The 14,721-nt window shown below is 43.3% G+C and overlaps 1 protein-coding gene across 3 annotated transcripts in view; it reads left to right on the top strand.

Annotated features, from left to right (window-relative positions):
- Positions 1 to 14,383, top strand: part of CTNND2 (catenin delta 2) — an 862,752-nt gene extending 848,369 nt beyond the window's left edge. For 2 of the 3 annotated variants that reach the window (XM_076007935.1, XM_012790278.3), the window contains one exon: positions 9,517 to 14,382. In XM_076007935.1, coding sequence (XP_075864050.1) covers positions 9,517 to 9,777 — 261 coding nt within the window. In that variant the 3' untranslated portion in view covers positions 9,778 to 14,382. Of the gene's footprint in view, positions 1 to 9,516 lie in introns of all 3 variants that reach the window. The other variant, XM_076007934.1, reaches the window with a different exon arrangement.
- The last annotated feature ends 338 nt before the right edge of the window (positions 14,384 to 14,721 follow it).

Here is a 14,721-nt window from a genome sequence, read left to right as displayed (position 1 = left end):
GAAATTGTGTTTTAACAAGACGCCCCGGTGATTTAGGTGCTCGCTCAGGTTGGAGGAGCGCTGAACAGCAGATATGTAAAGAACAAATCTGAGTCTCAGGGTGTGTGTGTTTGTTTTATTCACAAACACTCATGGCAGGCTCCTTTTCTCTGTGGTTGTGCAGGCTCATTTTCTCTGTGGTTGTGCGGGAACTCTAAAAGCCAGAAGGCGCAGCCTGTGCCCCCTTGTTGATGGGCAACCTTGCACTGCTCTCTCCCCCGAGGTGGGCGTCACCCCAGCACACGTGCACACTCTGGAAGACATCCAGGGCTGTCCCCGGAGAACGGCCCAGCCCCATGGCCTGTGTGACACGTTGCTAACACCTAGTCGGCCTCCCTCGGTTCCAGTCTTTGTTAAGAGCAAAAAAGCCAGTAAATAAGTAAATAGGGTCACAAGCAATAGACGGGAGGTCACCAAAATGGCCCGCCTATTTGCAGGGCAACATGCCTGCCCTGACAGAAACAAAATGTATTGGACATGCCAACTCCATTTATGGAAATCAACCATTGTTCTTGTCACTAGTAGGATGGAATTCTGCAGATACAGTAAGCAAACTGTCTCCAGCTCTGAACGATTCTAGTGTGGATGTAATGAGACTCTGACTTTGCAGCCAGGAGTGTGAGACGAGGCTTTAGTTTCCCCAGGTAGGGAGAAGCCCCTCACCAGAATCAGCTCGCCCCACACCAGCCTTCCTCTCACAGAATCCTACAATGAAGAAACGCCCTGATGTGGCCCAGGGTCCTTGGCATCTCACAGTGTAGGTTCCAGAACACTGCTTGCTACCTGGATTTAGGACAGTCCATAATGGTTCTAAGGGGCACCTTCTTTTTATTAAGCGCATTCTGAGCATTTCCAGGGGTCCTCAAACTTTTTAAACGGGGCCAGGTCACTGTCCCTCAGACCGTTGGAGGGCTGTTGGAAAGTGCGGGGCACATTCCACACATGCGCACTGTGGGCCCAGGACTGCTAAGCAGGACAGGCAACAGCAGCAAAAACACCCAGCAGGCTGGATAAATGTCCTCGGCGGGCCGCATGTGGCCCACGGGCCATAGTTTGAGGACCCCTGATAAGCAAATGAGAATTAAGGGGATAAGATGGCATCGTTGTGGAAAGAGTGAGCACAGCCCGACATGGCCTTTCTCCCAGTGTGCCCCAGAATGTGCTGACTCAATCGCAGACAGAAACATCAGGGCCACGGCGCCTCAGGCAAATGCAGCAGAAACCCACCCAGGATGGAGAGCAAGCTCCACGCCTTTTGTCAGCGCTGGGAGACGCATGTTGCAGGTGGACTCCAGCAGAGCTGAGTCCTGCGGTCACAGCTCAGTGGCATCATAGTCCCTGAGTATGATCAGCAAAGGGAAATGGCAATTGGACTGTGCATCCTATTCTAGCGTCAAGCAACACTTCAAAATGTCCACCAAAGAGAGGTTTCTTTCACCTCCAAAAATTTCCAAGGAAACCTTTATGACACTCCAGTGAACTTGGAGAGAAGAGAATAAAGCATTTTGCTGATTTTGGACTAGTTATTGGAATAAACTTTGTGGTCACCTGCAGCTTTCCTTCTTGGAAACTCAATGGAGTTCGGCCATCCTAACCATTGCAAAGAGGAGACGTTTCTGTTCTCTTCCAGTTGGGTGTTTCCAGAGACAACCTTGTAAACAGCATCCATGAGTTGGATTCTCTGGCCATGTGACTGTGGCCGGCCACTCCAGACAAAATGCTTTCACTTTGGTAGCTTTCCTGGGCCAAAAGTGACCTCAGAACATCACACCTTGAAAGATTTCACCAGGAGGGATGTTCCAGGATCCATCCAGACTCAGCATCAAAGCTCGTCCTCTGCTGAGTGCTCATGTCTCCGGGGACTTAGTCACCGCACAAGCTTCGCAGAGGAGGCTGGCCAGTGACTGGCCTTACTGGAGAAGTGTGCCATGGAGGGAGAGGAGTTCCAGGTGGATGATGAGAGCTGAGAATGAGGCACCTGTACCAGCCAAGCTTGGTGGGGTGGCAGCCACAGCTCTCAGCCAGGTGCTCCATGCCTCAGTGGTGGCACTCCCCCCATGACTTCCTGGAACTCCAGTCACATTCTCAGGGAATTCTGAGCTTAAGGACTCCTAGAAGAAACAGCCATTAGTGTACAACAAAGTTTGTGACCCTTGGTTTTTATGTTTGAGGTCAACAGATATCATTTTAAGAGTTAACAATCTATACTCTGCAAAAGTCCTTTTAAGCTTCTTCCAGTCTTTGTGATACCTACAAAGAGAAATGTCATTTTTAATGGTTTAGATCTAGCCAGCAATAGGATTTTTGTTCATAAACTAGAAACAAACCAGTATTCAAATTATCACTAATGATACTGAAACAAGCATCTTGAGTTCTTTTTTAGGTGTCCTCAGCCCCACTGTCACGTGAGCAGGGCAGCTGTGACTGTCCCCAGAGATGAGGACACTGAGATTGGAGGAGGATGAGCTATGCCTTCAGTCACCCAGCTGGGGAGAGGCAGAGACTCACCTGGCTCTTCTGTCTTCCCGTATCTTTCCTGCCCCTGTATCAGTGGTTCTCAAATTTGCATGGGAGTCAAAGTGCCCCAGGGGCTGATAAAACATAGACTTCTGGGCCAACCCCAGAGTTGCTGATTCAGTAGGGAGTGGGGTCTGGAGCAAGACCTGATAGTTTGCATTTCTAACAATGCCCAGGTGGGGCTGATGCTGCTGGTCTGAGGCCATGCTTTGAGCACCATGGGTCCATAACACTTGGCCTCTTGCGTTTTATATCAACACTTCGAGTCTTTGGTTTTCCCAGTGTGGAAAGTTTGAAGATCTACAACGGGCCACGATTTCCCTAGTGTTCCCTAAATCCAGTTTGCTGGCAAACTTGGTAAGGAGTAAACCTAGAAAAGTCTTCTGTCTGTATGCTAACAGAGTTGGGTGCTCTTGTGACACTATCCTTCACAATTTAGACTTAACATTCTACTCTTGAGGAAAGAGTTCAGCAAAGATGACTTTATGGGAACAGAAGCCACAGGACAGAGCACAGAGTCCATCAATCCCCACTGGTCGCACCTCCCTTCCAAGAGAGGACTCTGCCTGAAGGCAAAGCAGGCCATAGCTCTGGCTCCTGGGATATGCTTCTCTGGACCACAGCAGACACTCAAATTCAGAAATCCCCACTGCTGTATAGGGACAGCATGCTACTTCCTCCATAGACATCTGGTTTATGCAAACAGTGCAATATTTTAAAAACACATTTATCTTTAACCCTTCTATATAGAGGGCTTAGGGAGGGGGGCATTTTAATCGCCAAATTTTCAACACTGTCAGGTATTCCATTAAATTATAAAATGCAGCCCATATTCCTCCCCCATGGATGTATTTCACCAGCCAACATTCAAACCACCAGCCCAGTGAGCAAATGCAGTTCCTTCAAACTCTGCAGGGCTACTCACCACCCCTCCTGCATAGCTCATCCGCACACGCTCTCGGAACTGGACATAGTTCATCCGCACACGCTCTTGGAACTGGACAAATCTCCAAAGGGGTTGATGGGGGACTTTATGAACAGAACAGGTGAATTGAAGAAGTTAATTCCCTAAGGTAAGAGACTCAAATAATAAGCTCATGCCCAACTTTAAAATGTCCATCAACCAGAGAGAATATGACTACGGTTAAAAAAAAAAAAATTTGAACCCAGTTGTGCAAAAACACGAAAGCAACAGCCACTTTGGAGAGCCACAAGCCTTGTGAGTGACTCCCCTGAAGACCTCCCTGTCTCCTGCCTTGCTGCCTCTGGCCCCTGTGACCAGCACAAGAAGTCACACCTCTTCTGGTCTCTTCCATCCACTGACCTCCTTTCTTATCAGAGAGCCTGGAGCCAGCTCCATGAGGACTGCCCTCCGAGCTTCGGCCACCTGGGCTCTGCTGGGACTGGGTTAGCTTGGTAGAGACAGCGTGGGCTTTAGAGTCAGCCAGACGTGAGTTCAGATTCCAGCCTCACAACACCACAGCCCTCGGAGAAGTGCCTTAACTTCTCTGAGCTTCAGTTTCTTCATCTACAGAGTTGGAATTAAGTGGATGGATGGATAGGTGGGTGGATAGGAAGATAGGTAGATGATAGATACAGACAGACACGTGTACATACATGGACATTTATGACTATTGGGTGATTAAACAAAGAAGAACTGAATATGGTGCCTACTGAAACAGAAACAGTAAATTCCAGTTTCCTCCCGGTGTTATTTTTCCAAACATCCTTCCTCGGAGCCTGTGCGTGCTGCACACTTGGAAGCAGTACGGTGTCGGCATGGAGATAGTCAACGTAGCACGCAGCTCTTCAGAGAATAGCAAACGGCATCCCGGCCTATCGACGCCGTCTGGTAGACCTGGTCTTAGCAACATTTAATTGCAGATGTTGCATTCATTCCAAATGTCCCTGTCACCCCAGGCTCTTAGGCTTACAAAGGTTTACATTCTATAGACTTTTAGACTCTCACAGGTAGACAGAAGCCTCATTCATTCAGCCACCGCTAACTAGACGCGTGGGACAGCCCGAGAAGCAGCTGTGATGAAGTTTGCCACTTCTTGGAAGAACAGGTCGATTTACTAGTGTAAATCAATGACATATAAAAGAGGGAGTTTCACTTACTTGGGAAAAGAATTATGTGCGGGCCATTAAAAGCATTCATTTACACACAACGTACTAATTACAAATCATTATCTATTAACTAAGGCCAATTTCTACAGGATGTTTCCATGCTGAACCTTAGTTAAATTAATAGAGAATTACTAAATCCACTCGAAAGTGATCAAACTGTATTTCTTTCAGTGTTTTATAACTCACACCTGACCTCCTCCCCAATTACTGCACGCTGGCAGAGCATCCCTGTATGCGCTAGCTGTGCATCCCTGTATGCGCTAGCTGTAGGGGTCACCCTCACCCCACACCTGGAAGGTTCTGCTCATTTCAGGGGCAGGTGCTTGGAAAGAGACCACAGAAGCAATCAGAAGGGAAGAGGGGAACTCAGTCCCTGGATACAAATGCTAATAAATAGGTTGTCAACCCATGTCCCTAAAGCCATGCAGAGGGAACGAATTCTTGACATCCTGTGTCTCAAAGGCTCCTGTGATCCCTTGAGCCCTTCACAGTCCCTACATCAGACAGTAACCTGCAGAGGACAAGAGTGGAAACTGTTAGAGTATTGGGAGGGGCTTGCAGACACCAGACAATTCTGAAGACTCCTGCCTCCTAATCAAAAGCCTCCTAATCCCACAACATTCTTGAGTTCAGTCAGTTCTTTTTTTTTTTTTTTCAGTCAGTTCTTAATTGCACCAGGTTAAGAAACGTTTTGGACCTTTGGTTCTCCAATGTACAGAATATTTGGAGTGTGCATCTTTGTAAGGCTGTGATACCTGGTCCCTCACTTAGGCCCTGCGATGGGGAAGCCCCAGTCCCACTACATGCAAACAGGGACCAGAGACGTATTGATGACAGCCGTCTGTGCCATCAGGAAAATGCCTTGGTGACCATTAGATCTTGTACATTTTCACTGTCTCTTTAAGACGGCAAACCCTAGGCATAATACAAAAAAAAAAAAAAAAAAGAAGAAAAAAGAAAATAAATTAACTGTGTTCTACAGCTTCTAGTCTACCCTTCTTTAATTAAAAAAGATTATCTAAGGCCGGGCGCTGTGGCTCACGCCTGTAATCCTAGCTCTTGGGAGGCCGAGGCGGGCGGATTGCTCAAGGTCAGGAGTTCAAAACCAGCCTGAGCAAGAGCGAGACCCCGTCTCTACTATAAATAGAAAGAAATTAATTGGCCAACTGATATATATATAGAAAATTAGCCGGGCATGGTGGCGCATGCCTGTAGTCCCAGCTACTCGGGAGGCTGAGGCAGGAGGATCGCCTGAGCCCAGGAGTTTGAGGTTGCTGTGAGCTAGGCTGACGCCACGGCACTCACTCTAGCCTGGACAACAAAGTGAGACTCTGTCTAAAAAAAAAAAAAAAAAAAAAAAAAAGATTATCTAGTAAAATGGTACAACCACTGTGGCAAACAGTTTGGTGGTTCCTGGAAAAGTTAAACATAACATTACCATATGACCCACTGCAAGGTATACACCCAAAAGAATCAAAAACAGGGACTGGAACAGATACTAGTACCTCAGTGTTTATTGCAGCATTATTTGCAATAGCCAAAAGGTGGACACAACCCAAGTGTCCATCAACAGATGAATGGATAAACAAAATGTGATCTATCCGTACAGTGGAATGTTATTCAGCCGTGAAAAAGAATGAAGTTCTGACACATGCTATACCATGGATGCACCATGAAAACATCATGCTAAGTGAAAGAAGCCAAGCACACAAGGGCAAACACTGTATGAGGTCCCTAGAGTTGGCAAACTCGTAGAGATAGAAAGCGCAGTGGTGGTTGCCGTGGGCTGGGAGAGAAAGGATGGGGAATTATGTGTAACAGCTATAGAGTTTCTGTTTGGGATGATTGAAAATGTGGTGGAAATGGATGATAGTGATGGTTTCACAACACTGTGAATGTACTTAATGCCACCTAATTATACATTTCAAAATGTCAAAAGTGGTCGGTCTTGTGTTATGTATATTTTACTATAATAATGATTAAGAAAATAATGATAGGAAAAAGAAATAATGATAGGAAAATAATAATGATAGAAAAAGATTATGTAGAATAGAGCCAATCTTTAAAAGGAAAGGCAATGGCAGTTGGCAGTTTCAGCAGAGAAGTCCCGCCCCAGGGAATGCCTGGGCATACATGCAGCCTTTTCTCTGTTTTGTTTTGTTTTTCCCATGAGACCAATTGTTTTTAATATTTAGCTCCCACATCTGAGTGAGAACATGCGAGATTTGTTTTTCTGTGGTTGGCCTATTTTACTTAACATAATGATCTCCAATTCCATCCATGTGGTTGTAAATGGCAGGATTTTATTCTTTTTGAGGCTATATAATATTCCATTGTGTATGTACCATGATTTCCTTATCCATCCATCCACTGATGGACACTTAGGTTGATTCAAATCTTGGCTATTGTGAATAGTGCCACAGTAAGCATGGGAGTGCAGGTATTTTTTTTCAATATACTGATTTCCCTTCCTTTGGATATATACCTAGCAGTAGGATTTCTGGGTTATATGGTAGTTCTATTTTCATTTTTTGAGGAACCTCCATACTGTTCTCCACAGTGGTTGCACTAATTCACATCCCCACCAACAGTTATGAGGGTTCCCCCTTCTCCACATCCTTGCCAGCACTCACTATTGCCTGCCTTTTTGGTAAAAGCCGTTTAACTGGGGTGAGATGATATCTCATTGTAGTTTTGATTTGCATTTCTCTGATGACTAATAATGTTAAGCATTTTTTCATATATCTATTGGCCATTTGTATATCTTCTTTTAAGAAATGTCTTTTCATATCCTTTGACCATTTTTAATCAGATTATTTGATTTTTTCCTATTGAGTTGTTGGAGCTCCTTATATACTCAAAGTTATTAGTTCCTTGTTAGATGGGTAGTTTGCAAATATTTTTTCCATTCTGGGGTTGTCTCTTCCCTTTGCCAATTGTTTCCTTTGCTGTACAGAAGCTTTTTAACTTGATGTGATCCCATTTGTCCAATTATGCTTTGGTTGTCTGTGCTTTGGGAGTATTCCTTAAGAATTCCTTGCCCAGAACAATGTCCTGAAGTATTTCCCAATGTTTTCTTTTCGCAGTTTCATAGTTTCATGTCTTAGATTTAGGTCTTTAATCCATTTTGATTTGATTATTGTATATGGCGAGAGGTAAGGGTCTAGTTTACCCAGCACCACTTTCTGAAGAGATGGTCCTTTCTCCATTGTATTTTCCTGGCACCTTTGTCAAAGATACGTTCACTATAGATGTGTGGATTTATTTGATTCACTATTCTGTTCTATTGGTCTATGTGTGAGCTTTTATGCCAATACCATGCTGTTTTGGTTACTACAACTGTGTAGTATAATTTGAAGTCTTGAAGTCAGGTAATGTGATTCCTCCAGTTTTGTTCTTTTTGCTCAGGATGGCTTTGGCTATTCCAGGTCTTTTGTGGTTCCATATAAATTTTAGGATTTTTTTTTTATTTCTGTGAAGAATGTCCTCAGTATTGTGATGGGGATTGCATTGAATCTGTAGATCACTTTGAGTAGTATGGTGGAATTTTAAACAATATTGAGCTTTCAATTCACAAACATGGAATATATTTCCATTTTTTGTCTCTACTTCAATTTCTTTCATCAATGTTTTATAGTTTTCATTAGATTAGAGGTCTTTCATTTCTTTGATTAAGTTTATTCCTAGATATTTTATTTTATTTGTATCTATTGTAAATGGGATTACCTCCTTGGTTTCTTTTTCAGATTGTTTATTGTTAGGCATATAGAAATGCTACTGATTTTTATCGATTGATTTTGTATCCTGTAACTTTACAGAATTTTTTTATGAGTTCTAACAGTTTTTTTATGTGTGTTGAGTCTTTAAATTTCTCTAGATAAAAGATCATGTCATCTGCAAACAAGGATAATTTGACTTCTTCCTTTCCAATTTTAATGCCTTTTATTTCTTTCTCTTGTCTGATTGCTGTTGCTGGAACTCGAGTAGTATGTTGAATAACAGTGGTGAAAGTAGGCATCTTTCTCTTGTTCCAGATCTTAGAGGAAAGGTTTTCAGTTTTTCCCAATTCAGTATGATACTTGCTGTGGATTTGTCATATATGGCTTTTATCATGTTGAGGTATATTCCTCCCATACCCATTTTTTGAGAATGTTTACCATGAAGGGATGTTGGCTAATTTTATCAAGTGCTTTTTCATCATCAGTTGAAATGATCATATGGTTTTTGTCTTTCATTCTGTTGATATGATGTATCACATTGATTTATTTGCATATGTTGAACCATCCTTGCATCCCTAGGATGAATTCCACTTGACCATGATGAGTAATCTTTTTAACATGTTGAATTTAGTTTGCTAGTATTTTGTAGAGGATTTTTGCATCTATGTTCATTAGAGCTATTGGCCTATATTGTTCTTTTTTTGTAGTGTCTTTGTCTGGTTTTGGTATCAGGGTGATGCAGGCCTTATAGAATGAGTTTGGAAGTATCCCCTCCTCCTTGATTTTTTGGAATAGTTTAGCATTGGTATTAGTACTTCTTTGAATGCTTGGTAAAATTCTGTAGTGAAGCCATCAGGTCCTGGGCTTTTCTTTGATGGGAGACTTTTTATTACTGCTTTTGTCTCCTTACTTGTTATTGGCTTATTCAGGTTTTGGATTTCTTCCTGATTCAATCTTGGTAGGTTGCAAAAGTCTCAGAATGTATCCATTTCTTCTAGGTTTTCCAATTTATTGCAGCCTTTTCTTTGAAAGAGGGTTGAATGCCTGGGCAAGAGGGAGGTACGGTCAAGGGAAACTAACTAACCCAGTGCGGTGCCTCTTTCTTGTTCAGGTTTCAGCACAGCCAGTCCCGCAGGAGCCCAGCAGGAAAGACTACGAGACCTACCAGCCGTTTCAGAATTCCACAAGAAATTACGACGAGTCCTTCTTCGAGGACCAGGTCCACCACCGCCCTCCCGCCAGCGAGTACGCCATGCACCTGGGACTCAAGTCCACCGGCAACTATGTCGACTTCTACTCAGCTGCCCGTCCCTACAGTGAACTGAACTATGAAACGAGCCACTACCCCGCCTCCCCCGACTCCTGGGTGTGAGGAGCCAGCGGCACCAGGCGCTCCGGGGACAGTGCATGTGCATGCATACCACGAGACATTTCTTTTTTCTTTTTTCTCCTGCAAATTTAGTTTGTTAAAGCCTGTTCCGTAGGAAGGCTGTGATAACCAGTAAGGAAATATTAAGAGCTATTTTAGAAAGCTAAACGAATCGAAAGTTAACTTGGAAATCAATAGAAAGCTAAAGTGATCCTAAATATGACAGTGTGCAACACCTTTCTAGTTTGAGCCGTAGAGGATTAAAAAAAAGTGCTTTATACCGGATGTGGCTGAAGGAAGGAGAGAGCAGGCGGTTGGGTGGTGAGGCGGGAGGGTCCTTGTTAAGCACAAGACACAGAATAGTTTACACACTTTATGGGGGACGGCTTCTCACGCTTTGTTTACTCTTCATCCGTTGTGACTCTAGGCTTCAAGTTGCATTGGGGTTCCTCTGTACAGCAAGATGTTTCTTGCCTTTTGTTAATGCATTGTTGTAAAGTATTTGATGTACATTACAGATTAAAGAAGAAAAGCGCGTTGTGTATATTACACCAATGCCGCCGTGTTTCCTCATCTATGGTTCTAAATATTGCTTCGATTTCAAACTTTTGAAAGATGTATGGATTTCCGGCTTTTCTTTTCTTTCCTTTCTCCCAGTATGTTTTAACAAAAAACAAAAAAAAAAAGGAAAAAAAGGAATATTTAGCAGTATTGTTCGTTCTGATATGTGAATTTGTTTGTGGCAACTAAACAAGGCATCCAGCAGTTTCTGACAATTAACATACATCATTCCACACTCCTGTCAACAAAGTGCTTTTTCACTGCCTAAAATTTTAGATGTAGATATTTGAAATAGATTTTTTCATTTATACCAGTTTTCTTTATGATGATACAGTGTTAAAAGAAAATAAATTACAATTGATCTGTCATCCATATTTGCTAAGAATGTCTATTTCCAAGGACCTATCTGACAAAATACACATTCTTGCTTGTGAGTCTGTGCGTGTGTGGGTGTGTGTATGTCCATGTATGTATAAAAATGACCTGTGTGAGACTTTATTTTGATAGGAGTTACTTCATTTGCTGTCCACCTTGTACAAGCTTTGTTTTTGGTTTTTAGTATAAATGTACATCAGTTTGTTCCTTTCGTACTGTATCTACTCTTCCGACCATCTAGTGACTCAGGATATTAGGCCAGTTGAAGTGAAGTTATAGGATTTTCACACATTCACACATTCTTGGATATCAACTCTTCCTATGGTCCATTTCCTTCCACATTTTACACCCTCAGAACACGATAAACCATGGCCAACTCAATAATTTCACTTTGGGGCCAATTACTTGAAGTATCCACAGAAAAATGTAAACTGCTCGCCTTACTCTCCCCAAACTCTACTTTTTTGTTCATGTGGCAGGGAGCAGTAGACAATTATGGGTTAGATTATTAAAACTGAACTTGAAGCTAATGTTAGAATAGTGGTTCACAGAGCTAAGAAATAAGGCTAACCATTTAAAAGAACATGGGCTGTGGGTAAATTAGCTTTGCTCTTTAGATGCAAGTGACTGAGGCCAATAGGTGCCTAGTAAATGTTAACTGTTCTTGGAAAAAAATAAAAACATAAATAACAAAAGAAATTGGCTGCATCGTCCTTTAAAACTTGCTCCCCTTCACTCTACATTAGTTTAATTCAGCTTAAAGTCTAAGATCCATGGTTCTTTCTCCAAATTTAACAATAATCAAATGATACTTGATTCATGCATATTTTTGGAAATGAAAAGTTCATTTCCAGAACAGAGCAGGAGGCAGAAATTTACGTATGACTTTTCCTACAAATTATGTACAACTTGGACCTTGTTGCACTGTCTACTACAGGACTGCACATGTCTGGGTTCCCTCAGAGGGACGTCCCAGCCCCCCTAGAGAGAGAGAAATATGGAGCATCACAACAGTATTTCCACTTCATCTGCATCACAGAATAAAATAGCAAAGTTTATCGAGGCAGAAAGTGTGGTATAAATATGATTTACCTATAACCTAATAGCTGGCTTAACCTTTCCAAAAGGAAACAAAAGGACTTGTTGGAGTTACACAAGGATATTAACACATGTGCTAAGGAAGTCCTCCTAGCAGAAACTACACTTTCTTTATGATTTTGAGTCTCAATGCATGCCCTACATTTGTGACTCTTGAAGGCCAAGGATGTCTTTGCTGCCCATGATTACTTGAGAGCACACTGTGCCGGGTTGGGGTTAGCTCATTCCACCAGGAGCCTCTGGCGTCAGAGGTAAAGGTAGAAAAAAGAAAGTTAAAAGTGTTCATAGTTATTCAAGCCTGCCCTTTTTTCTCTTCCACGTGCATGCACAGACAGACAAAAATGTAGACAGAAAGACACAGCTGGGTGAGAGGTAGACAGATGAGAGTTGGATGATGGATGGATGGACGATAGGTAGGTAGGTAGATGGGGTTTTACCTGAACTGTGAATTAGCCCAAAGGCCCCACAGGCTCCCTTGGCAAAGAAGGTTGGTCAGGTTTATTATTCATAATGTGGGATATACTGGATGAAGGCCCCAAGTGACAAGAAACCTTTGTTTTTGCTTTCATTGTACTGAAGTGACCAAGGGAGACCCCTTTCCCGAGTGGCTGCCTCGCATCTACAAGAGCCCCCAGCCCCCGACTGTCCTGCTGAGATGGCAGTGGTGCTTTCTAGAAGAAAAGGGGGAAAAAAAAAAAACAACCTAGGAAATTTCTTTTTCTGTTCAGTCCCTGTGGTAGACAACAAATGCACTTGATAGGACATAAAATGCAGATATTAAATGCTGTGTATGAAGAACAGACCCATTGTTTTTCACTTGACACTGTTGGTCACCAGGGACTGATGAAGGAACATTTAAACTATATCATTATGAGTAATATTGACATTTTAAAATATGATCTTTTAATACTAATTGGATTTTATTACCACACACTAATGCTTTGATCCTCATTAACAATCATGAGTTAGACAGTAAAATACCAGGTTTCCAAGAACTAGGGTGACATGAGATGTCCCATCATACTTGGATCTAACCTAAGTACAGTTTAACCAATGGTGACCTATCTCATATTAATAAGGCTCACACATCATGAAAAGCTACTGTTAAAAACAATGTATTTAAATTCAGTAGGGGAAAAACAACAAAACCTCATTGTATTTGGTCTGTCTTGTTTCTCTGACTTCAGCTCTTCAGTGTGACACTGCCCCGCTCTGTCCCTGGAAGGTGAGGTTTGGCTGTGTGAAGACGCAGCCTTCTCACTCACATGGGAACAGGGAAATGAACACAACCCTTGTCTGAGAACAAACACACGGTTTACAAAACCTTCCCTCCAGGCTGCCAAGGTCTCTCATCAACCAAGTAGGAAACTGGACGCCTCAGCTCACCTCCAGGCAGAGAAGGTGGGAGACGGCAGGCCAGTTGGTTCCCGGAAACCTCATCTTTATCTCAAGACCGAGGGCTGCACTGGCACCTCTGTGTGACAGAGGAAAGCAATCAACAAGCGGTCGGGCCCTCGGTGTGCTAGAGATCTGCTGGAGCCTGCTGACGGCCGGTTTCCGGGGAGGCTGAGCTCTCTCCTCTGCGCCTGACATCTCATTTCCAAACCGTGGTCAGGACAACATTGTGACGGATCTCATCCCGAGGAACCGTCTAATCTAGACCACGCTGATGATCCTAGCACCAGCCTGGGGTATCCCCGGGTCTCTCTAAAATCCCCAAGTCCCTAAAACCGAAAAATATTTCGTACTTACTTGGTAGCAAAACCTGATCTGAACTAATGTGAAGATATCAGTAGTCTTTATTTATCGCACCTAGTGGGTCATCTCAGGTATTTCCCACATGTAGCCCATTTGTTACCAGGTTCTACCCAGACTCCGCTGGGGGTGCTGTGGGGTTTATGGTGCATGCCTGAACTGCCTTCTAAAATCGGAACATTTCCGAGTTCAGGTTGCCCCAAGGGTTTCGCACAGATGAACTGGTACTAAAGAAGAGGACTGGACTTGTGAGTTAAAAAAGCCTGGTCAGCTCTTAGAGCCAATTTCTTTCCTATGGTGCATCTCAGATCAGGATCTGCCTTGAAGCGTGCTAGTCTCTGTCCTTCAGAGAGGGCTCTGTGGGCAAGAGAACCCAGTGCTCATTACCTCGTCTCAATGCCACCCATCGTTTTGTAACCTGGAGAATCAGATAGGAGTGAGGATCTGGGGTGTGCTGGACAGTGAGGAGACCAGACCTCCTACTGCTTACAAACAACCAATAGAATGCTCCCAAGCAGTGGAGCCAGGGACACTTTCCCCAGACAGTCCCTAATGCAAATACCCAGTTCCAAATGGCCACGACAGGCACTCGGCACTCTATGGCCATTGGTCCATTGTAAGTAACTTGTCTGCACCTAAAGTCTCATCCGCCATGAAGGATAAAGGAGAAATAAAACCCCACTCACAAGTCCCTAAGCACATTAGGAACTGGAGAAAGTGGAATTTAAGTCAAGTTTGGGCCTCAGTAAGACAATGGAATTCTTGACATAAACGTCAACCATGACCACGTTAGCACTGATCATGCACTTTTTAAATTTTACAATATTTGGTTGCTCAGTTTCTCAATAAGATGAAGACAGTATCCTTGCATGAACTGCCAGGAAGTCTGTTCTAGAACGTGCATAACCCCAGGGTGGTGCCGACAGCAATGTGTTAGAGAAAATAGAAGGTACACTTCATGCTCTACTGCGGGGTTTCCTGACCAATGCACTACTGACTTTTTGGGCTGGATAATTCTTTCTTTGGGCACAGAGGTGAGGTGCTGTCCATGCATTGAAACATACAGGTACTTAGCAGCATCCCTGGCCTCTACCCACTTGATGCCACATCAGCACCTGCAGCTGTGACAATCAACGCTGTCTCCAGATATTATCAAAT

The sequence above is a fragment of the Microcebus murinus genome, chromosome 11 (genome assembly GCF_040939455.1).
Source record: "Microcebus murinus isolate Inina chromosome 11, M.murinus_Inina_mat1.0, whole genome shotgun sequence".
In the NCBI taxonomy this organism is placed as follows: domain Eukaryota; kingdom Metazoa; phylum Chordata; class Mammalia; order Primates; family Cheirogaleidae; genus Microcebus; species Microcebus murinus.
The sequence above is the reverse complement of the archived record's forward strand: the minus strand, read 5'-3'. Positions and strand labels throughout refer to the sequence as shown.